Consider the following 25,299-nt stretch of genomic DNA (forward strand, 5'->3'; position numbering starts at 1 on the left):
CCAGATTGTTGGGGGGGCAATAAGTTGACTTTGTAAAAATATACAAATAGAATGAGACTATTGCCTTATACACTGTAAGCCGCCCTGAGTCTTCGGAGAAGGGCGGGGTATAAATGTAAACAAAAAAAAAAAACAAAAAAAACCCCTCCAATTATGGGCGGTTGTGGTCTGGTGCTTGGTCTGTTTGCCCAAAAAATTAAAGATAGGAAGTGAAACAAAAGAGAATGGGGAAGTACTAAATGGGTGTCAAGTAGCATTCTCTTTAACAATACCCTGTAACTGGTTATCTCCTCCATGTCAGCTATTTTGTGACTGGGAAATGGGGCAATCCCTTTGGAAGCAGTGGTGTCTGTGGGCTTACAGGGCAAGTGGTCAGTTTGAGAAAAACAGGTTCTGATGTTGCTTTCACATCCAGAAAGGCAGAGCTTTGCAAAACAGCACTGCCTTTGTCATTATGATGAAAGCAGCAGAAACTTACTAATCCCTATGCTTGCTAGCTTTTCGTGAGAGCACATACCGTATTATAGAGAGCAAGGAAGATAGGTTCATGGATCTCAATGCTTCAGGTCAGCAAAAGGGGTTGAAATAGGGATGAAATCCATCAGGTTCTGACAGGTTCGGGAGAATTGGTAGCGGAAATTTTGAGTAGTTCGGAGAATCGGCAAATACCATCTCTGAGTGGCCCCAGAGTGGGATGGGAATGGAGATTTTGCAATATCCTTCCCCTGCCTGCCTACCAAGCCACGTCCACCAAGCCACGCCCACACAACAGGTAGTAAAAAAAAATCGGATTTCACCACTGGGTTGAAACATTTTTCAAGTCTCGAGAAACAAAAGAATGTTTCCAGTGAATCAGAGGTTGTCTTGATTCATTGAAATATAAAGAGTGGGAGGAGGTACAGCACAATCCAACTTGCAAGGTTCTCCATAAAAGTAGTTTTAGCCTTCCTATGGAGTTGATTTCCTGGCCTGGTTTACTACTGCAGCAAATACCTACCCTGAGACTAAAAATTTCAAAAATGCCTACTGGTTCCAGAAGGCTGGCACCTCTAGACAACATTTGTGGAAGTTGCGTAGAGTGGGTTTTGAGCAGTAAGAACTCTTTCTCAGAAAGAAAGACCTATGTAACCTAAAACTGTGGAATTCCTCATCTAAACACCATATGGATGACTACATTGGAACAAAAAACCAAAATACTATTTTTAAGCTGCACAGCCACAAGCCTGTAGCTCTTATTACCTGTAAATCAGTGGTGGGTTGCCCCTGGTTCGGTCTGGTTCTATAGAACCAGTAGTAAAACTGGTGGGAGGCTCCGCCCACCCACCACGACATTATCATGGGTGATCTGCACATGCACAGAAGCTTTTGTGCATGCACAGAAACATGCGCATGCTCCCATTGCGAACCAGTAGTAAAGGTAAGTAGAACTCACCCCTGCTGTAAATACTGTAAATATATTATTATATAGTACATTGCAGTGTCCTAGGTTCTTGGGGAGACCTTGATGCATATGAAGGCCAATACCAGTTAAAAGAACTGGCAGCTATGACTTCAAATTGTTGTGGAGATAATAATAGTAATTTAGTTTAATGGTATCAAAATAATGTTTGCTTACTTCAACTGTTCTGCAGGTTTCCTCCAGCTGAGTTACAATTCCTTGTACTCTGTCATTACTTCCCACGAGCACAGCAATCCCATCACTAAGTTCAGACTGTGATATAAAATAAACTTTGAGAAGATATAAAGCATTGTAATAATCTAACTTTATAATCATTAAAACTTTCCTAAAAGGGCACTGAAAAAGCATATATTTTATTTAGTTACTTAGAAGATACAACCTAGTTTTCAAAATTCCTCATAAATAAAATTGCTAAATATAATACTTTTGCAAAATATGAAGTTATTATAACAAATTTATTTAACTGAGGTTTTTTCTTTTCATATTGAAATCTGATTTGCATGATTTAATTCTCTCACTAAAAATATTTTAGACAGTTTCATGTTAATTATTCTGTCCTCTGATCTTTTCATATTGTTTCCTGTGATTTTTGGAACAAACATACAACAGTAAATTTTTACTATAAACATATAATAACAATAGCTTCTATATATTCATAATGTAGAGATATTTCTTGTGATCTGTGGCAGGAAATCTAGTGATTTATATGCATGTATAACACTTTTTATTTAGATACTTTTTCTAAGCACTATTTTTCATGTGTTGTTTCAGAATAGGAGAACATAATGTTTATCAGGTTGAAAAAAACACAGTTTTTTTTTCAACCTGATAAACATGTATTCAGCTTTAATATTGACAAATAAAATAATGGGCTTCTTCCAAAAGCTCTACTTATAAACTGGCTCTGTGTCATGGCAGCCTCAGCAAGGCTTTCAAGAAATTGTATTGCATTTCTCATGAGGATATTCCATATAAACAGCTGTTTCATGAATGCTGTGTTAAAAATAAATAGACCTTTAACAGATGGCAGCAAAGGATTCTGGGAGCATCACTGAACTTTTCTATTCCATGTCCAAGAAATTATTGGCAAAAGAAAAAAAATCTTAATAACTAAAAAACAATAACAGACAGACGGACAGAAATATATTGGTTTGCAGATAGAGGCATCTTCAGAATAAAATCCAGAATCTGAAACCAAAGACTGAAGTTACTTGGATATAACTTTTTAAAGAATGCTAGATTCAGACTACTAATATTTCAGAGTAGAAGAAAAACAACAGTATATATAATTAGAATATAATTAGAAAAACTGGTCACCAACAACTGGCCAGGAGTGGGTGACACAAGTGTTGTGGCACCCAGACTTCAATCTGATAAAGACTGAGAGACTACATGTATATTGCTAGCGCTTGAGGCTATCAGTGAAAATTTTAAAACATCTGCAATCTACTGTTTATACTGCTTTCATGTCACATTTAGGAACATAGTGAAAAGATAAAAAGCAGTTCTACTGATGCAGACCATGTTAGTCTGAAATGTCAGAGAAATTCACTGATGGAGGAGTTCTGTGTATCTTTGGCGTATGATTAAAATCTGCAAATTGGTGGGTGTTGTGTTTTGGCAGAAGCCCCACCTTTTTTGTATACAAATTCAATGCTGCTGCAAATGTGGTAAGCTTTGATTACAATGCTGTGACCACCATATTGCAGATTTTGGCCATCTGAAGAAACCCTCCAGAAGATATTTGGTTGTGGGCTGTGTAGGCATCCATTGGAAGGGATGAGTAGTGGGGGGAAAGTGGTAAAATGCATGGCATAAAATTGTGATACTGTCCATTATGTACAGTATTTGTACTGTATGTGATGTTGCAATACAAACACAAAAAGGGTGTGTAAAGGTCTCCTTTTTGATGTTATGATACATATTTCATCATTTTGGTGCTGTTAGGGTTAAGAATAGTTGCATTTAATATGAAAATGAAATTGTTGTAAAGAGTTTAGTTTCATAGGGAACAAAGGTGGAAGAAATTAGGTATTTATTATAAGGATACTAAATACATAACGGCAACTATGTGAAAAACATAAAGAAATGCTTCTATGATACCAGACCAATTTGGAAGCCATGACATTAGAATATTTCTCCAGTAACTATTTGGATTGATTATATGGCATGGGACATCTGTACACCAATAACATACAGTGGTTGTTCTGGCAAAAAATTGAATTAGTTTGGAAATTCCTCAAACAAAACTTCACTTTTTCCCCATCATGATTATTTGTGATATTGAGAGTTTCAGTCTGTTACCTCTTCAGGGCACCATATTTGGAATGGCAGCATAGGCTCAAATATTTCACATTAATTGTAATTCTGTGCCTGCCAGCTGGAGCAACAGATTGAGTATATTAAAAAAAAGTCCTTCAAGGACCTAAGATCTAAACAAGATAACTTCAGTGGAAAATAATGATGTACTTTCAGCAATGCATTCTTATAACTTAATTTTATAAACAGGAGAGTTATTAATTCTCTAAACGAGAAGCCATTAAAAAAAGAAAGATTTTTGTTTGTTTTTTTACCTTCTGCCTTTGGTACACATTCGAGAGGGGAGCAACCTGACAGTCTTTATGAGCACCAAAAACTTTGCACATGGAACAGGTGGGCACTTCACAATTCAGGCAATAAATATTAATTTTCTCATCTTCATGTTCTTCACACATTGGCTGCTCGGTTTTTCTTTCAGGCCTGTGAATGGAATTAATTTAGGAGAAAAAAAGAAAATCCAAACCAAAACGATTTAAAAACTAAAGATCAAATCAAAGAGGCAGATAAGAATATTTCTCTGTTTGGAAGGTAACTATGAAACTGATAGCAGCTCTCTGGGTTCATAGGGGAGCAAACAAATTCCTATTATTTTATTTATTTACTAGGTATTTATTCTGCTTTTGTTACATTAATAATAACTTAATAAGATGGCTCCTTCCTCTTCCTATTTTCCTCACAATAACAACCCTGTGGGGCTGAGAGAGAGAGAGTGACAAGCCCAACATCACCCAGCTAGCTTTCATATCTAAGAAAGGTCTAGAACTCACAGTCTCCTGGTTTCTAGCCAGCACCTTTACCACCACTAAACAGTTTTATCCAACTGATTCTTTTCAATGAATATATTAGGAACTGAATCTGTGACAACCTGCATGCAAGTGTGTGCTTCCTACTGAACAATTGGTCTCTTCCCAACAGAAGAGGATGCAATATAAAGAAATAAAGGCCCTGAGAATGGAAAAATTTCTGCGGATATGAAATTACTATCGGTGTCTGCAGGGTATTGTCAAAAAGGTGAAGATAGCAGCCACGACAATGCAACTAAAGCTCTGTTTATTATTGTATGTGTATGACATATGAAGATGTTTCCATCATGAGAGGGAGATTGTGCATGTACACACACACACACACACACACACACACATACACGGGAGAAAGTCCCACTTAGCTAAATGAATTGTTTCTCATTACAAATGTAAAAGACTGGCAGGTTGAAAAATTCCACAAATAATGTATTTAAACAAGCTATCTTCTAATAGAATGAAAAATGGAAAGGACATTAATATTTGGAAATACCTCAATGAAAAGTTAAAAGGCTGTTTTCTGTAAAAGTTACTTGGCAAATATCCCCTATAACATGCCTCCTTATGCTAAAGTACCAATACAAAACATTTTTAATACAATTGTGGGTAATAGCTTAAAGCATCTTCCACCTAAGGGAAGTCTAAGGCCACTTCCATACCAGCAGCAGTTCCACCTCATTCCCCATCAGTCACAAAGCAGTTATCTCAGTTTCAACAGGGGAAGAAGTTCAAACTCAGACAAAGATATGGGATGGCATAAACCAATCAGATATCACAATCTTTCTTTCTGTCAGATTAATAGTAGAATGCAAAGAGTACATTAATATCTGGTCAGTGCCCATCTCCCTGAGCCATTACCAACTGCCAGATGTGGTCCATGGGCCATAAAATGCACAGATCTGTTCTAAGCAGTTTCCTTTATTATTCCTCACCTACAGACAGAAACCTTGCCAAACCAAAGTTCACATCATTAAAGATATACTCTGAGAATTGCTAGGGGGGAGCTGCCTTAGCTTTCTTTCTCTCAACCAGAGGTGGTATTCAGCAGGTTCTGACCAGTTCTGGACAACTGGTAGCGGAAATTTTGAGTAGCTATGAGAACCGGTAAATACCATCTGTCGTGTTCTACGTTCTCTCCGAGGTCCGTTCCCCTAGTGGAGAACGAGAAAGTTTTGTCTCGGTGCTGATTGGCTAAGCCATTTGACAGCAAGTATAAAAGAGCTGTCAAACAGGCACGGCTGTTCTTGTTGTGACCGTTGTTGGAATGTTAGCATGGCTAATAAATAAGTTACCTGTTAACAAGAGTTTGCCTCAGTCAATGCCCAGCCTCACGAGTATGAATGAAACATCATCTCTGACTGGCCCCGCCCCCATCTATTCTCTGCCTCCTGAGTCCCAGCTGATTGGGAGGAAATGGGGATTTTGCAGTAACCTTCCCCTGGAGTGGGGAGGGAATGGAGATTTTACAGTAACCTTCCCCTGCCAGGCCAATCAAGCCATGCCCACCAAGCCATGCCCACAGAACTGGTAGTAAAAAAATTTGAATCCCACCACAGCTCTCAACCCATCTCTCCTGGGAATCCGGATTACATTCCACCACATCTCACTATACAGAGGCTATTAGACATGCATATTAAACAAACTGTTCTAAAAGCAAGACCCACAACACACATTCTGAAATTAAGCAAGCTGTTTAGTTTTATGGACTTCCAACATTTGCAACAGTGTGACTCATTTGAATAAGTCATTCTATAATGTAGTTAATAAAACCACAAAGATAATTCTTTGCTGAAGAATCAATAGACCTTGTTTTCATGATAGAATTCATTCAGAATAAGTCTTTCATGTAATGTCTATTATATCGCTTTGAATTAATTATAACAGTAATGTACAACCATCACATCACAATATGTTTATAAATGATTACATATTTGATTTAAACTTCAAAAAAAGAAATCACTTAGCATGACCAATTTATGATTGCATCCTATATAATTGTCTTAGGTAGCATGGTCTTATTTGATACATACCATTCATACAATGAGCCATTTTTTAAATCATATTTTAAAGCACAAAGGAATTTTACTTGATCTTAAACTCAAGGAATAGATATCAAACTACCCTGGTTAAAATTCTGAAGTAAAGTGACCTTAAGTTCTTTACAGACTGAGACCCAGGTCACTAATACAGCAGAATAAAGTGAAGACTCATATACAAGGCTAATATCAAAACTAATGATCTTTATGTAGCTGTTGAACAAGGAGACAACATCCTTAAATCTATTTTCTACTGACTCTTCCCCTAGTTCCACCCTCCTTTCCCCTCCCTTCCTTAAATGCTTAATGTCTGCACACTGTCTTTTACAATTCCCATACAGTACTGTAGCATAATTCCAAGCATTAATATTACAGTTAGCAAAACGTTATTGCTGTCTAATAGTCTTGACCTGGATCTAAAAGTCTAATGATATAGCATACATTCCATTTGTAGAGAAAGAAGAAATGCTTTCACATGGAAACATATACAGTAGTTATAGGGACAGGTTTGAGGAGCCCCTCCCTAAAGTTGCTAAACTTCACAGATATATTTAGGGTATTTTCTCCTATTTGTGACAATTTGGCACATATGTTTAAGCTTCTTAATTAAGACAAGAGATAGGCTTGTAGGCCAAACATAAACAATTTGTGGGGAAAAGTAGATGCCAAGCAGTGGAAAAAGGAAGAGCAGAAGAGCACAGAAGCAGTATTAGGCCTCTTTTTGCAGTTATTAATCTTTAGCTTTTTAAAAGGACCCTCTAAAAAAGTAGTGCTGGGCAAGATAGGCCTATAGGACACATAATGATAGCAAACAAAACTGAGTCTCTAGAATTACTTCTTGGGCAGTTAGAAAGACCTGATGAAGACTGCTGTTGTTACTTATTACAATTTTCTCTTCAAAACTGCTTAGCATTAAAACTCTCAGGCCTGAATTTTCCAGAATTCTCTGCTTTTGACTCTTGAGAAGTCTAATTCCATGCATTTCAAAGGAAAACATCACTAAGTTAAATGGGATTGTTAAATGATCTTTCAAAGATAAATGTTAATTACCTGGAAGATTCCTGTTTGTATATATCAATTATATTTTCCACCAGCAGGTTTCTTTGAAGGCCATACACTCCATGCCTGTCGAGAACTACTTCATGTCTACAGGAGGGGCAGCGAAATCGACCTCCTGAAGCCACAGTGGTACCTCCTCTGGTTGGAAGATATGGATTGGAGGCCTGTTCTTGCCAAGCAGTAAAACAAAGTTGTAAAGCTAATTGTATATTATTTCTCAATCATTCTGTACATCACAAGATACTTATCACACTATCTACTTAAGGTATGATCTAATGTATTAATGTAGTTACTGTTATGGTATTACTGGACTTCACATGAGGTCAAATCTCGAAAAAGTAGGGAAAAAATGATAAATAAGTTTCAGTATCATTTTGTTCAATGCTTGGAAGCTAATAATATGACAAAGTAAGCTAGAGAGAAATTTGCCATTTTTAGAGGTGTTGAGGAACAACAGGAATGAGTTTATGTGTTAATAGCTCTAAATACTTGAAATAACATTTCAGTTCATATAAATAAAAGGGACATTTCCAAATGCAAGGGATCCAAAATCACACATAAGATAAAAAACAAAACAACTTTTCCTGTAATTAATTTTCTCCTTATTTAAATAAAATCCTGGTATTTAAACCAACACTGTAATATTCTCCCGATTTTGTAGTATGAGATCACTAAGCTAGCTATAATGTTAATTGGAGCCTTAAATGTTTAAATCAACATACCTGGAAGATATCGCTGGCACATTTTCTACAGAGGTTGTGCTGACATGGAAGAATAACCACTGGCTTAGTAAACATTTCTAAACAGATGGGACAAATAAGCTGCTTCTCCAAGTTATCCATAGTTTGCTGCTCTTTAGAAAAAGACTTATAATTCAGAGTGGCGCTCATCTCCTGGCGATTGCAAGGCTCATAGGCTCAGAATCAGGCTGCTTCCGGGTTAGGTCGCTCAAAAGAATTCCAAAGCTGGCAAGATCAAATGTCCTTTGCAAAATCTTTCCCTGGAGGACATTGTTTTAATGGAGAGCAAAAGGAGCGGAGTTTATTTTAGAAGCAGAACGCAATTGGCTGCCAGACTCACTTTCTCCATATATGCCTCTGACACAAGGACAGATTTAGACAGGTGACAGCCTACAAGAGTGAGAGAACCACATTCTTGTGTTTGGTATGGTATGGAAGGGGGTGGGAAAAGAAGGAAGATTTTGACAGTTGCCAGCAATGTCTCCACAGATGTACAACTCTGTCTTTGGAAAAACTGGTGTGTTAAAGTCACTAGTGAATGGAAGCTGTTCTTATCATTCATTTAAATGATAAATTTAAATTCTTATCATTTAAAACTTTCATTCCAATATGGAAAGCACAAGATGCTGCAAAATAGATGGCATTCAGTACTAAGTGTTGTGCATAACAAAACTATGGTTATTCCTTTTTCTTCCTAAGTATCCTCCTCCACTGCATGATAATCGCTGCATGATCCCCAAAATATATGCACTCTGAAGATTGATTTTTTTTTCTTTCAAGTTTTTCCCTGAGTTGATTTTATTGAATTCTTCAGAGTTGCATTTATGCCTTTTCTTTCTTGCATGACTATATCCATATAGTCAACATAAGCTGAATTCAATTTGGGGCACCACAACCTTTTTTATTTTAGAAATAACTGGCTGGTGATTTTAAAACCTAAGGTTTATAAATGTTTGGATTTTATAATTTTTTTTCATTGCGCAGGATTTTACCATTGTAAGCCTTGTGACACAAGGAAATACTGAACAAAAATATTTCAGGCAATCCTCATTTAACAACAGTAATTGGCACTGGAATTTCCTTTGTTAAGCGATGTGATCATAAAGCACAATTTCATGCCTGCACAACAGTTATTATTGTTAAGGGAATCACCACAGGTAATTAAATGAGAATGTTACCTGATCACTGTTTACAGTCTCCTTTTGGCTTCCTCATTGGCTCTGCTTATAGAAAGCCGGCCAAGAAGTTGCAAACAGTGATCATGTGACTCTAGGACACTCCAATGTTGTAAAGACAAGCCAGGTGTGAGTGCCCGGATTGAAAATGTCACTGTGATGGTTGGAACTTTGAGAAGTGGGCATGAGTACTATTCATTCAGTACCATCATAAGTTTAAATCAGGGGTCTCCAACCTTGGTCCCTTTAAGACTTGTGGACTTCAACTCCCACAGTAAAAGTAACCTCATGTATATTTTCTAGTTGTTTGACATTCAATTGAAGTAGTTAGAAAAAATGGTGCTATTAAGAATTGTCCCAAAGGTGCTTTATTAAGGGGCAACTTGATAACTAAGTCAACTTTTTTTGTTTTTCCTTGAAGACGTTTCACTTCTCATCCAAGAAGCTTCTTCAGTTCTGACTGGAGTTGACATTTATTTTTTATCGGTAACAATTGACATTTACTTTCAGTTGGTTAAATAGGGCGTATGACAGGCAAGACAATAGATGTATCAATAATCCCTAGCTCACTGATGTATTTGTTGCAACTCTGCCTGATTTATAGCAATAGCAATAGCACTTAGACTTATGTACTGCTTCACAGTGCTTTACAGCCCTCTCTAAGCTGTTTACAGAGTCAGCATATTGCCCCCAACAATCTGGGTCCTCATTATGAGAATGAAAACTTTTATAGATGAAGTCATTGGTTTTTTCCCTTTTTTTCTTTGCTCATATTCACCATTTTACTCAGTGGAAAAATATTTATTAGCCAGGACACTGTCCAATGAATTGGGTGATTTTATTACACAATTCCATAATTTTGGAACTCTGCTTGGACTTCTCTAGGCTAGTGCATCTCACAAATTCAAAATAATGTGCAGTATAAATAAATTTATAGGAAGATGCATCGCTGTCATAAAAAAATATCTCTACAAAAATACAACACTTAAGATATAACAAGAAGAAAAAGTTCTAGGGAAGGAGACAGTCCTTGTAATGGTTGTTCAATTAGTTAAAGCTGGGTATCTCTAACTGAGTAGCCACTATACAATCTCATACCTTTTACCAGGGTGGGTGATGGGGATGAGACTATAGTATAGGTAGTTCTTGACTTAACGACCACAATTTAGACCAGATTTTTTTGTTCTTAAGCAAGGCAGTTAAAAATCAGTTGAACCTGATTTTATGACCGTTTTTGCCATGATTGTTAAGTGAATCACTGCAGTTAAGTGAATCAGGTAGTGATTAAGCGAATCTGAATTTTCCCCACTGACTTTGCATGTTGGAAGCCAGCTGGAAACATCATAAATGGCAACCACATGACCCTGGAATGTTTCAACTGTTATGAATGCATGCCAGTTGCCAAGCACCTGAATTTTGGTTATGTGACGATGGGCATGCTGCAACAGTTACATTTGCAAGGACTGGTCGCAAGTCACATTTTTCAATGCCGTTATAACTTCAAATGGTCGCTGAATAAATTATTGTAATTTGAGTGCTACCTTTATACAGAAGGTAACTGGTAAGTAATGAAGAAAAGTTCATCTTAACAACCCTCATTATTTTTAGAGCATTGCAGTGAAAAAAATAGAGTTTCTGAGATAAAGTTAAATACTCCCTACTGATTCTGTTTCAGACATGTGTAAAAATGGAGTTGGGTAAATATGTCTTTTTCTTCCCCCAATAAAACAGTGGGCGCTATCGCAGAAAAGAGTCTTCTTCTGTATCCTGATAATCAGAGTTCGTTGACCGACAGGATTCGAAGTATGCCCTCTCTACCACTATGAATAGGATGGGTTTGTCCTGACAGGACAAGGTGGCTCATCAGGTAGCCTGAACTGATGCCATCAAAGGCTTTAAGGATCATAACCAACACCTTGAACTGCACTTGGAAGGACATTCGTAGCCAGTGAAGTTTGCAGAGCAGAGGTATAATATGGGCCATTCTAGGGCCCCAAAGGCTGCTCTTGTTCCTGCCCTTTGCACTAGCTGAAACATTCAAATGGACTTCAAGCATAGCCCCATGTACTGTAGAGTGCATTGCAATAGCCCAGGCGAGAGGTGACCAGGGCTTGAGTAACTGAGCCCATGAAGTCATGTTCCAGGTGCACAAACAGGAACTGTGGAAAAGCTCTCCTGGTCACACCTGCCACATGCTCTTTGAGTGAGTCCAAAAGAACCTCCAGGTTGGGAACTGGATCTGAACAAGATACTGCAACCCTATCCAGAACTAAAAATGACAAACATTCGGATCCTGAGGCTCTATGCACCGAAAGCCACACAGTCTTGTCAGGATGTAATCTGTTGTCTCTCATCTAGATCCCTATAGCATACAGGCATTGTGAGAAGACATAGACAGCATCATGTGGCAGGGAGTCAAGTGCCTTCCTTTAATTAATCCAAGCTATGTTCAAGTTGGTCTTCCTTCTTTTGCAGTTTTTCAAAAACTTTTTGTCAGTTAGGAGCTGATATTTTGTTCCTCTGCTGTTGAGCAGTTTCCTTTCTGCTCAAGTGGAAAGAGCTTGTTTTCAACTGGTTGCTGTTGGACTGCAGCAATTATTATTATTGTGGTTAGTCTCACAGTCAGCCAGATGTTTAGATTAGATTTGGCATTTTTATCTACACATTGATTCTTCTTGTTATTACTGTTTGCAAATTCATCTGGAGAGTTTTGATATTAACTGCAAGGTAGAAAGCTGAAACTAAGAAACATCAATCTCATTCAATACCAACTGTTTAGAAATATTCTATGGATATAAGCTTTGATGGTATTTTTGGTACATACATACATACATACATACATGCATACATGCATGCATGGTTTGACTTCTGTCTCTGTCTCTCTCCATGGACCCATACACCCCAAAATTGAAGGCTTATCCCTGGTTACTTAGAAAAATTTCTAAGCTCCCATATAACACCTCTCCTGCGCAAGCTGCACTGGTTACCAATGGTCTTCCGGGTGCAATTCAAGGTGTTGGTTCTCCCCTTTAAAGCGCTCCATGGCTTGGGACTGGGTTACTTACGCCTACTGCCACCAATAGCCTCCCATCGACCTGTGCGCTCCCATAGGGAGGGCCTCCTCAGGGTGCCGTCAGCCAAACAATGCCGACTGGCGGCTCCCAGGGGGAGGGCCTTCTCTGTGGGGGCTCCTGCCCTGTGGAATGAGTTACCTCTGGGGCTACGCCAACTCCCTGACCTCTGGACCTTTAAGCGCGAGCTTAAGACTTTCTTGTTCCATCGTGCAGGGTTGGCTTAATCGCAATTTTAACATGGGTGGTTTTATTAGGGTTTATTTTATATTTTATTAGTTTTTAAAATTATTGGGCCAATTTTGAATTAGATTTTTAATAATGTTCTTAACGTTTGTTTCTGTGCGATTTTATCTTGGCTGTAAACCGCCCGGAGTCTTCGGAGAAGGGCGGTATAGAAATGTGATAGATAGATAGATAAATAAATAAATAAATAAATAAATAAATAAATAAATAAATAAATAAATAAATAAATAAATAAATATAAATAAATAAAAAATAATGGTGATGGCATGCCGCCATTGTTGGCTGAATCTAGGTGATAATTCCATGGCCATATTTCACTTCCAGGACTAAGTTCCAGCCCTGGGCATTGCTATGTTTCTAGCTGTTTATTAGACATATGCATCACTCAACACTTGGCACTTGTTTGAAAGTTATTTTTAAAATGACAGTTTTCCTGATCACGTCTGGCATGTGAGGCCTAATCTTAGGGCAAAGCCATCTGTGCTGTTATTTGCTAATACTTCATCACAGAATTGTAAGAGCAGTTTGCATCATAACTTTAGGCCAAATATCCACCACGTTTTACTGTAGCAAACTGTATTCTGCAAAAGTTTTCTATTTATTTAGTACTTAGCATTTTTATTGTATGACAAAAATAATAACTGAGGTAATACATTATTTTGAATATTCAGACACAAAGTACCAGCATAAAACTTACACAGAGTTTAAAGCCCTTCTAGACTTATTTCTGGCTAAATACAAGATAGTAGTAAAATGGTGAATTTAAAGAAAATGCTAATATTCAGAAATTAAAATAAAAATAATTTTATTTGTCTACTTATTTACTCTAAATTTATGTATATAATGTATACGTCTGTCAATCTCACAGAAATGACCATGGGTGGCATATGATTAAAAACTCAACATTTAAAAACAATAGTCTATGATACCCAAGATAAATGATACATTCCAATCCCAAAATCCCATTCATAGCTGAGGTTGTCCAAACTCCTAAGGAAACCTAGGAGCCTTACAAAAAAGCTGATAGGATCCGGATCCAGATGACCCAATTCCCTGGGGGACTGATGTTCCAGAGGACAGACTCTGCCAAGAAACCTTTGATCCAAGAAGAAGACATTGTTAATGTGGTGTTTTTCTAAAACAAAACAAAACAAAATAAAACAAAACCCTGAGCAACTTTAAAATGTGTGGACATCTACAAATTCTGGCTGGGGAATTCTGGGAATTGATGTCCACATATCTTGAAGTTGCTCAGGTTGAAAAATATTGGTTTAATGGAAGGATGTGAAGCATGACCTAGACGGTGAGCAAAAATAATGGGATTTTTATCACTGTGTTGCATTTAATTGCATCTAATTTTGATGACTGCATAGTACCAGTGTATTTGGTTAATATAGATTAAAGAAATTATTTTACTATTTTAAACAATTGCATTCAATTAATGCATTTGCCAAATTCTGCAACAAACAATATTATTATCAATAGGTTAGAGGTCCTTTGCCTCTAACTTGTCTTAACATTTCTGTTTTAACATTTTCAGACTTTGTGTGGTTTTATTAAAATCAAATTGTCAGGTTCCTGAATAGTTAACAAAGCTGGACTGTCACTATTTGGCTATGTTTGTTTATTGAGCGCTAGGAATGTCAGTGAACCAGTGTATCCAATCAAATGGAGGCTGTGATCACATTATACATTGAACAAATGCACAGCAGCATTAGCCATGATAACTGAGCCTTCATTGCTACAGGCAATATCACTTGATCAGATGTGAGAATGAATGGCATGGGAAATTTGGCAGGCCCTGTTATACCTTCCTGATAAGATGTCCAAATTTATGTGTTGTGTCATTTCTAGAAGCATAACAGTGAACTAGATGAACCATCTTCTGACATAATCTTCAGGCTGTTTTTATGCTTGTAAAATATTTTTCATGCCTTTGAGAAACTTAGTCATAGAACACATGGGTGACTGTGGGGAACAAAGGGGGGGGGATAAATGATGTCATGTGTGTAATGACATAATCATGCTGTTAGATCCGAGACTAGCCGAGTAAGGACAAAGGCGAGGCTGCTACAACTCTGCTTTATTGGTATTCAGCTTAACTCAACTTACAACTCCAACCGTTCAAACTAGTCAACAACAACTTCTGAGGCGAACGCTAGCCTTGACAGCTACACCAGCAGGAGCTGTCAAGAGGGGAACCAATGACAGCTCTTCCTGGTTCCCGCTTTTCTTGTTGCCTGCGCTTTATCCAATCAGCGCGCGGCTAACCAGCTTTGCTGAGGCAGACAGGACGTAGCCGCGAGGACTTAACACCCCTCAACCCCCGGATCGCGCATGCGTAGTCGGCCAAATACGCCGGTCGGCGTCGACTCCGCCCCGAGCGTCTCAGTTCGGGAAGTGGCGCGGTCGAAGGAGGAGCTGGAGGCCGGCCCTGAAGGACTATCGGTGATGGCCTAGGCGTAGGAGGAGCCGGACCTTCGGAGATCGGACCCAATGGATAATCAGGTACGTCATCCGCCGAGAACGCTCCGGGCTGGCGCGGTGGTAGTAGATTGGTTGGGACAGTGTTGAGTGGCCTTATCTTCGGCGGGGCCTGATCGATTGGCGGTTCTAATTGGGTAGCGACCTCGGCCTGGGTGGGCGGCTGGGGTTGTTGGCAGTCCACGTCGTCGTCTGTTCTGCGCCTTAATTGATTGGTGTGCCGCCACACTCGTCCGTCTGGGAGCTGGACCCTATAAGAGTAGGGTCCAGTTATTTGAATTATGTGTCCCGGCAACCATTTTGAGTCTCCCCCGAAATTTTGTGCAAATATAAGATCCCCATTATTGAACGCTCGGGCTCTAATATTGGGCTCTTGGAGCTTATCTGGCATGTAAGTGGGGTGCAAACGGTCAAGGACAGTCCTCAACCGTCGTCCCATTAGCAACTCTGCTGGGCTCATCTTAGTCTCTTGGCATGGGGTGGTATGTTGGGCCATTAAATATTTGTTTATGTTCTGTTGCCAGTTAGAGGTGCCCAGGCGGCCTAACGCCTCCTTGGCTGACCTCACGGCCCGTTCTGCCCTGCCATTCGCCGCAGGGTGGAACGGGGCCGTGGGGGCATGCCGAACCCCGTGGATTGCTAAAAATTGTAGGAATGACGCCGAAGAGAATTGGGGCCCATTATCAGTGACTAGCACATCTGGGAGTCCGAATGTTGCAAACAGCCTGTCTAGGATCCGGACTATATTGTCTGTGGTGGTGGAGTGCATTAGGAATAATTCTACCCACTTCGAGTATGCGTCCACCACCACTAAAAACGTTTTCCCGAGAAAGGGCGGCGAGATCCAAATGGATCCGAGCCCACGGTCCCCTGGGAGTTTCCACTCCCGGACTGGCGCGGCAGGGGCTACAGCCCTTGAACCCTGGCATTGCTGGCAACGCCCAACCCACAATTCTATGTCATGGTCTAGCTTCGGCCACCAGACATAGCTGCGACCTAGGGCTTTCATTCTCCCTATACCCGGGTGTGCCATGTGAAGGCATTCTAGCACCTGAGACCGGAGGGCCGGAGGTACCACCACCCGACCCCCAGAGCAGGCATCCTTGTGCACTGACAATTCCCTTGCCTGCGGGTATACGGCAGGAATTCTGGCCCCACTGTTCCGTCGGCCAGCCCCTGCGGCCCAGTCGAGGACTTGCATCAAAATTGGGTCTTTGGCGGACTCTCGAGAGCGTCGAGAGCTGAGATAGGGAGTTAGACTCCTCTATTAGAAGCACCGGCAGGGACGGGCCGGGTCTATGACCCCGCCGGGAGGGGCAGCGGCTGAGGGCATCTGCGTGTCCTATAGCACTTCCCGGCTTATGTTTCAGCTGGTAGGAATAAGCCGCTAGGAATTCTGTCCACGCGCCATGCGTGACAATATCTGTGGGGTAGGGCGGTCACTGGCTAGCAATCCTAACAATGGCTTATGGTCAGTGATCAGGGAAAAGAAACGCCATATAGATAATCGTGGAATCTCTTGATTCCAGCGACAATGGCAAGGGTTCTGTCCAGCTGACTATAGTTCCGTTCAGCTGGAGAGAGTGCGAGTAAAACGCTATGGGGGCCTCCAACCCGTTTGGGAACTGGTGGCTGAGGACAGCCCCAACCCCGTACGGTGAGGCGTCACAAGTGAGTGTCAGGGGGAGCTTTTCATTGTACTGTACCAGGACAGCGGAAGAAGTCAGGAGCCGCTTGGCAGCATCAAAGGAAGCTGTAGCGGCTTTAGACCAATTCCAAGAGGCGCCAGCTTCTAGGAGGCGGTGAAGTGGCCCGCCCACCGTCGCCTTATGGGGGAGGAATATAGCATAAAAATTTAGGAGGCCCAAGAAGGCTTGGAGCTCGGCCTTGGACTTGGGTGTGGGGGCCCTTCGGATTGCTTCAACTTTCGAGGGGGTTGGACAGATGCCGTGGGCATCCACAAGGAACCCTAAGAACTCGACTTGGGGCACTCCGATATGACACTTGTCCTTCCTCAATTTCAACCCCGCCTGGCGGAATCGGCCTAAGACAGCCTTTACCTTGGTGACCAGTTCTGGGAGGTCTTTACCAGACACCAGAACGTCATCAAAGTATGGAACAACTCCGGGGAGACCATGGAGCATCCGCTCCATAAGTCCCTGGAATATTCCTGGCGCTACACTGACTCCAAACTGGAGTCGTGTACATTTGAAAGCTCCCCGGTGGGTGACGATGGTCTGAGCGAGAGCTGTGTCCTCATCCACCGGGAGCTGTTGATAGGCCTGTGCCAAATCCAATTTGGCAAAAACCCGGCCCTGGCCCAGGGAGTGGAGCAAATGCTGTACTACCGGGACAGGGTACGGGTTGGCTTGGAGTGCTTTATTTATCGTCCCCTTGTAGTCCGCACAGATCCGTATGGATCCGTCCGGCTTCAGGGGGGTCACGATGGGGGTTTCCCATTTAGCGTGATCAATGGGAACCAGAATGCCCTGGGCTATCAGTTTGTCCAGCTGTTCGTCTACCCTCGGTCGGAGTGCTAAAGGGACCCGTCTTGGCTTCAACCGAATGGGTTGCACCTGGGGATCAAGCTGAAATGACACTGGGGTTCCATTATATTTACCCAGGGAGTCTTCGAACACGTCAGCGGTCGCTGGCCAATGCTGACGGCATGTCAAGGGACGTGGCATGGACACCTGCCACGTTTAGGCCAAGGGCAGCGAACCAATCCAGCCCTAGTAGGGTTGGCAAGGCACTTCTAACAACGATCAGTGGTAATCTGCCCTCGAATTTCTGGTATGCCACCCGGAACCTGCCCATGCCCAGGGTTGGGATTGCTTTCCCTTGATAGTCTCGTAATGTCACTGAGCAGGGCTTGAGATCCCTTTTCCAGCTTCGGAACTAGCTGTTTCAGGGTAGACCAGGCAATAAGGGAGCGCGACGAGCCGGTATCCACTTCCATGTTGCACCGTGCCCCTTCGAGCTGTACCGTCAGGTGTATTTTGGTGGTAGGCGTTGTGGAGGCGGCGAAACTGACGACATCTTCGGTTGAATCGGAGGCGGTAAAATAGGCACGTTGACGTGGCATCGGTCTCCGGGTTGGGTTCAGCGACTTGGCTCGCTCCGGGGTGTTGTCGCTGGATGGCAGGGTTGCCCTGCACACCCGTGCCAGGTGTCCCCGTTTCCCGCAGCGGCGACAAACAGCTGTTTTGAATTTGCAGTCGCCTCTTGCGTGGTCTCCACCACAACCCATGCAAGGATTTGGCAGACGCTTGTCGGGGAACCCTTCTCGCCGCCTCTGGCGGAGCTTCAGGCGGCACACTTCTGCGTCTTCGTCCGACGAGCCCCCCTGAGTAGCATCTTCATGGTGGACTCCCAGGGGGCGATCGCTTGCTAGGTGTCCCCTCTGGTGTCGCTGGAGCTCAGCGGCGAGTCATCGGCTAGTTCTGCAGCTCTGGCCTCGGATAAGGCCATGGGAAGATCTAAATCGTTCCGTGCCAGGAGGCGCCGTTGGAGCCTTATGTCTCGGACGCCACAGACCAACTGGTCTAACAGCATGTCATCCAGAAAATCTCTAAACTCACATTGGAGGGCAGCCAATCTCAAGGAAGCCATATAAGCATTAATTGATTGTCCTTCCTTTTGCATGCAATGCCGGAAAGCGTGTCGGCGGGCAATTCGGGAGGGGGCGGGCGCGTAGTGATTCTTTAGTTTTTCCACCAGCACTTCCCAGGATAAGTCAAAAACTAGCTGTGGGGCAGCGAGTGCTCGAGCGGTACTGAACACTTCGCTGCCGCATGAGCTTAGGAAATAGCCCCGTTTCCTCGCGCCGGACAAGTCCGCGAGATTATTGGCGTGCAGGGAACACTCGAACCTCTCAATGTATTCGTCCCACTTCTCGGACGAAGGGACGAACGGCGGAAAGATAGGTAATGCACTGGCCATAACTACGTGAGCCGGCGTCTCTCTTGCCGCGTTGTAATTGGCTTCTCCAGACGCTTCCTTCTCTGTCTGTAGCTCGGATCTTTTAACGTCGGTAGTATCCCACCTTCGTCGCCAGTGTTAGATCTGAGACTAGCCGAGTAAGGACAAAGGCGAGGCTGCTACAACTCTGCTTTATTGGTATTCAGCTTAACTCAACTTACAACTCCAACCGTTCAAACTAGTCAACAACAACTTCTGAGGCGAACGCTAGCCTTGACAGCTACACCAGCAGGAGCTGTCAAGAGGGGAACCAATGACAGCTCTTCCTGGTTCCCGCTTTTCTTGTTGCCTGCGCTTTATCCAATCAGCGCGCGGCTAACCAGCTTTGCTGAGGCAGACAGGACGTAGCCGCGAGGACTTAACACATGCAAATGCTGTACCTTTGTATTTGCATCAGATGTGAGACTAACCATCTGGGAAAGATTGCCTCTTTACACAGCCTTAGCTCCAGCCATAGCATCAGCCCACCTTAAGGAAAGTGGATAGTAGATGTTTTTTCCCTACTAACACAGAATCCCTCAGTCAATACACCATAAACAAGGCAGAGTAAAGACCAGCTAATGAGAAGAGCAATTTATGCTGGCATAGTTTAGTGAGAATATAGAGAAGAGCTGTATGTCAGCAACAAAGAGGTCCAGCCTCCTCAGAATGATGAGAAGAAGAAATAAAAACAACCATCCTTCAGGAAGAACATGTGTGGGCAGTGAACCAACTGCCAAACCACAAGGCCCCAGGTGTTGATACTATTCCTGCAAAATGGCTGAGGCCTATGCCACCCATAAGCATCTTAGGCTTCTAACAGAAAATAAGGGAAACTAACACAGGATTGGAAATGATCAGTGTTCATTCCATTGCCAAAAAGGTCACTTCAGGGATTGCTCCAAGTATTGTACAATTGCCTTCATCCCTCATGTTAGCATGATTTTCCTTAATATTGTACAACAACAACTGTCACTATCCAGTGAAAGGGAAGTACCATATGTTCAAGATGACTGCAGAAGGGGTAATGGCCCTCACAATTTATGGTGACCAGACTGAATCCATGAAAGAATCTTCTTTGGTAGGATCACAGATTGATCAAAGCAGTGAATGCAGTCTAGAATTAAAGTATTGAATTGCACTGGGTCATATGAATGATGAACATGAATCGAGTACAGAAAAGCTGGAGCAGGGGTGTCAAACTCAAGGCCTGGGGGCCAGATCCAGCCCACAGAGTGCTTAGATCTGGCCCATGGGGCCACCCTGGAAACAGCAAAGGACCAGCCCGCTGTGCCTCTGCCAGTAAAAACGGAGCTTGGGAGGGCTGTGTCCGGTCCTCCCAAGCTCTGTTTTTGCTGGCAGAGGGTTGTAGGAAACTGTCACAGCCAAAAACGGAGCTCAGGAAAATATTCGCTGGCAGAGCTCTTGGGCCTCCACAGGCACCTCCAACATGAGTGATATTGAGCGTGGCCATGCCCCCTGCCCTCCCAAGATCAAACACAATCCTGATGCGGCCCTTAATGAAATCAAATTTGACACCCCTGAGTTAGAGCATCAACCTGGGAACTAAAGCAATTATGCTTGGAATGGTCAATAATAAAAAAAACCTTTCCCAAAACCACAGTGACCGGTTATAATCAAAGCCAACACCAGCCAGAACATAAAACAATTGAAAGAGGCTGTACCAGGTAGAAAAATATGGAGAGAACTGGGCCATATAATTGCCAGTAACTGGATACAACTGAACAGAAAGCATTGTCATCATTTTTGTGCCAATTCACGGACTGAAAGTCTGTATTTTAAATTGGTAGTCAGAATGTGCCCTCATTAAAATAGAATAGACTAGAATAGAATTTTTTATTGGCCAAGTGTGATTGGACACACAAGGAATTTGTCTTGGTGCATATGCTCTCAGTGTACATAAAAGAAAAGATACCTTCATCAAGGTACAACATTTACAACACAAATGATGGTCAATATATCAATATAAATCATAAGGATTACCAGCAACAAGTTACAGTCATACAGTCATAAGTGGAAGGAGATTGGTGATGGGAACAATGAGAAGATTAATAGTAATGCAGATTTAGTAAATCGTTTGACAGTGTTGAGGGAATTATTTGTTTAGCAGAGTGATGGCCTTCGGGGGAAAAACTGTTCTTGCTCTGACAGGATGGTGGGAAATGGAAGGATTTATACTTCTTGCAGACAGCTGGTCATTTGCATTCTTTTAGAGAGTTGTTGAGACCACTGGGGGTTTATCTGTGTTGTCAGAGTCACCTGAATAGTGCAAATGGGTGTGGAGCCTTCTTGGAACTGTTGAAAGGATTGTGTTGTAGACTGGAGATAGACGATGTTGTATCCCTCTCCCTCTGTTGAGAGAGGGCTGTTCAATTTTGACATAGATGGCTTCTTTGACCACTCTTTCAAACCAGCGGTCCTCTCTGTCCAAAATGTGGACTTTGCCATCTTCAAAAGAGTGGCCTTTGTCTTTTAAATGCAGATGGACTGCTAAATCTAGTCCTGATGGGTTTGTTCTCCTGTGTTGTTCCCAGAGGTGGTATTCAGCCAGTTTGGACCGGTTTGGGCAAACTGGTAGTAGCAACTTGCGGGGGTGCAGTCTGGTCCTATTTCACTGTGTTTCTGACACCCCACGCATGCATGGAGGCGTGTATGAGCAAATTGCCATGTTGTTTGACATTGCATGTATGTGTGAATGGCGCATGCGAGTGAATTGCCGTGTTTTGTGACACCACGTGAATGTGCGGATGGCATGTGCTCACATTTCTGTTGCTGGGTGAACCGGTTGCTACAGTATGTGAAGCCCACCCCTGGTTGTACCATATGTTTATGAAGTGATAATTTTGTTTCCTTAATGTACAGATCTGCACATGGTTCACCGCATTTTCAGAGCTGAAGAAGCTTCTTGGATGCGAAGTGAAATGTCTTCAAAGAAAAACTAGAAAGTCCAGTTGCCTCTTGAAAAAAAGCACCTTTGGGGCAACCATGACCTGGATGACTGAGAATCTCCATATACATTTTTGTCCTTAGCTATTTTTTCCCCAACAAATAAAAAAGACCAGTGCTGGAAATATGGGGGATATTGGGTACCAAATCAGAGCCATATGTAAACCTACATTTGTCCTGAATTGCTTGATAAAAGCACTGGCCACAAGCCTTTACAAAGCAACCTGGTTAAATTAAATTCAGGTAATCCTTGCTTATCGACACTTGTTCAATGACCACTCAAAGCTACCACAGTGCTGAAAAATGAGACTTAGAACTGGTCTTTTAAATTGTGGCTGTTGCAGTGTCCCTGCAGTCATGATTGTGATTCAGGTGCTTGGCAACTAGTGCTTATTTATGACAGTTGCAGCATCCTAGTCACGTCATCATCTTTTGTGATCTTCACTGCCAGCTTCCGAATAAGCAAAGTCAACGTGGAAGCTGGTAAGAGGTTGCAAATTACAATTATGTGACATTGCACTTAATGATCATGGGTGATTTGCTTAATGACAGCAGCTGGAATGAACAAACTGACATAAGTGGGGCTTGGTCATGTGGCATTTCACTCTACAACCATGCCGGTTATCCATATAATTTCTGACCCCAGTTGCAGTTGGTAAGTGAGGACTATCTGTACAAGAATGTCTTTAATGTATCTGATTATTATCAGATAAACACTATCTCTCTGGCCCCCATTAAGTAATGTGTGTGAGAGAGAGTAATAGCACCTTTTATTCTAAGGCAAATGTTAAGCTTTTGTTAAGAGGGACTATAAGCTGAAGAAAAACAATAAGGTTTCCTGTTAACTCTGTTACTCTGAAGAGGTGTGTGTCTGTGTGTTTAACTGAGGAGTGATGCACGTAAGTATTTGTAGTATATGAATATCCCTGTATGATCCCAGTTCTACTCCAAAGCTCACCATAGCAATTAAAGTAACAAACTCAACCGACAGACTAATTTCTCCCCATCTATATATGTTTCATTCCATTTTTATTACTTTTTTACACTTTAGACATTTTTTTACGTTTATGATTAAAGCAACAGTGGGGAATGAAGGCTGCAATATATTTTTGATTGACCAGGTAAAGTATTAACATACTGCAATATGTTAGAGAGTTTCGGATTAAATGTTTAGAAAAGGCATCCCTTTTATTTTCCTTGTTTCTCTGTGTATCTGACAGTTCTTTATTAATCCAGCTGGGTGGCAGATGTGAAGATTTATTTCACATGAAATGATTTCTTATTGTCTTCATCCATTAAAACGTATAAAATTTAAACTGGTTTCAAAACTTATTTTGCAATAGGTATATGCCACCAATAATAACATTGCACAGGAAAGGAAAAAAAAACCCTCCTTCGAGCCGGAATCGAACCAGCGACCTAAGGATAACTATTATCAATTCACCTACAGTCCTCCGCTCTACCAGCTGAGCTATCGAAGGAACAGCAAGGCTGTTTCGAAAGAGATATATAAGCTGCCAAAATAGAGTGGACTTTAACTATTTCCACATCGCTGTAACCGCGTTTGCAGAAAATAAATAGCGCACTAAAGCATTCCTGAACCAATTTTTACAACAATCAGTGTAACTGGATATGTGGAAGACACTCAAATGGAATCTAAAAGCTCACTGAACCAATACATTTTTATTATTTTAGATTTCTTCAAGAAACAATTTCCCACGGAGGGCCAGTGGCGCAATGGATAACGCGTCTGACTACGGATCAGAAGATTGTAGGTTCGACTCCTGCCTGGCTCGGAAAGTTTTATTTTGCAAATGACGGGAGCCCTTTAACGTTAATGTATATATATTAAACAATGTCCATGAAATTGCTTTTCCCCCCCAAACCTGGTGAGGCAACGCTCGAATCTAGTTCAGAACAAACTTAACAGATCATTAGTCACACTGTACTGGATCTACATTTTTCTCTTTCCAGGAGTCGACACCTAAATTACTTTATTTTACATGTACAAACGGCAGAGCTCAAATCAGATTGTTTTCCATTGCAATCGCATAAAATGAATTATAATTTTCTGTTTTAGGTTTAGAGACTTTAGCTGTTAATTGTTTTGAAAAGACCCTGAAACAGATAAGAAACATTCGACACGCAAGCCAGCCATTTCGCTTTCAGCTCATATAGGATCTTTGATTCTAGCGGATTTATCTCCTTTAAAAATGTGTATTAAAAATACGCTTCGCTTTCTCTTTATCAGTCCCACAGTCCGGGGCCCTCCGCGCTTTCCTAGCTGTCTCCTGACACGCTCTCCCATTTTGGAGTTGCAGAAACACGAAACCAGTGATTTCCACCAAAGAAGCCAGAACGTTTTCGAAGCATGCGATCTTCAGCGCCACCTTGCGATCTAACCGTCTCTCTCATGTTAACAAACTCTACTCGCGGCTCTTTACACTCAGTAGCAAAAAACCTTGTAATGTATCCCTTCGATAGCTCAGCTGGTAGAGCGGAGGACTGTAGAGTTACTCATGCTGAAATCCTTAGGTCGCTGGTTCGATTCCGGCTCGAAGGAGGCTTTTTATTCTAGAATTCGTTCTTTGTCACTGCTTCTGAAGTTGTCATTCGTGATTTTGAGAGGAAACAAAAATTTAAGACCTTGTTTTGGATTTGCTGATGATTTCGGTGGGCGTCCGGAATAAATAAGTCACTTTTGCTACCATTACTTTAATAAAGCGAAACTAAACTGACTGTCAAACGGTTTTCATTTGAGAAAGAGCTTCTCGGGAAAACAGCGAACTGCTAAATTTATAGCAGTAGCATAGTGCGATACTACGCAGAACTCACAAACTTGGATGTATGTGTGTGTGCGCGCGTGTGAATTAAAGCCCAACTGAAATAATAAACAAGCCGAAAATCCTAATTGCAATAAAGCAATTTCAGATTTAGTTCTTCTTTCCACCCCTTTCTCCGCTGGCTGCTGTTCTTGCATGAT

The 25,299-nt window shown here is 41.7% G+C and overlaps 1 protein-coding gene and 3 non-coding genes across 6 annotated transcripts in view; 2 read left to right on the top strand and 2 right to left on the bottom strand.

Annotated features, from left to right (window-relative positions):
- Nucleotides 1–8,681, bottom strand: part of TRIM55 (tripartite motif containing 55) — a 48,880-nt gene extending 40,199 nt beyond the window's left edge. For 2 of the 3 annotated variants that reach the window (XM_058177770.1, XM_058177771.1), the window contains exons 1-4: nucleotides 8,396–8,681; nucleotides 7,665–7,837; nucleotides 4,033–4,198; nucleotides 1,616–1,711 (exon numbers count right to left, since the gene is read on the bottom strand). In XM_058177770.1, coding sequence (XP_058033753.1) covers nucleotides 1,616–1,711; nucleotides 4,033–4,198; nucleotides 7,665–7,837; nucleotides 8,396–8,563 — 603 coding nt within the window. In that variant the 5' untranslated portion in view covers nucleotides 8,564–8,681. The remainder of the gene's footprint in view (nucleotides 1–1,615; nucleotides 1,712–4,032; nucleotides 4,199–7,664; nucleotides 7,838–8,395) is intronic. The other variant, XM_058177769.1, reaches the window with a different exon arrangement.
- A 15,026-nt stretch (nucleotides 8,682–23,707) lies between these two features.
- Nucleotides 23,708–23,797, bottom strand: TRNAY-GUA (transfer RNA tyrosine (anticodon GUA)). The gene is given in 2 exon segments: nucleotides 23,708–23,743; nucleotides 23,761–23,797. It is a non-coding gene; the product is annotated as a tRNA-Tyr (tRNA).
- Nucleotides 23,798–24,039: 242 nt separating this feature from the next.
- Nucleotides 24,040–24,112, top strand: TRNAR-ACG (transfer RNA arginine (anticodon ACG)). Its single transcript has one exon. It is a non-coding gene; the product is annotated as a tRNA-Arg (tRNA).
- Nucleotides 24,113–24,790: 678 nt separating this feature from the next.
- Nucleotides 24,791–24,879, top strand: TRNAY-GUA (transfer RNA tyrosine (anticodon GUA)). Its single transcript is given in 2 exon segments — nucleotides 24,791–24,827; nucleotides 24,844–24,879. It is a non-coding gene; the product is annotated as a tRNA-Tyr (tRNA).
- The last annotated feature ends 420 nt before the right edge of the window (nucleotides 24,880–25,299 follow it).

Source organism: Ahaetulla prasina, chromosome 3, assembly GCF_028640845.1.
Source record: "Ahaetulla prasina isolate Xishuangbanna chromosome 3, ASM2864084v1, whole genome shotgun sequence".
In the NCBI taxonomy this organism is placed as follows: Eukaryota; Metazoa; Chordata; class Lepidosauria; order Squamata; family Colubridae; genus Ahaetulla; species Ahaetulla prasina.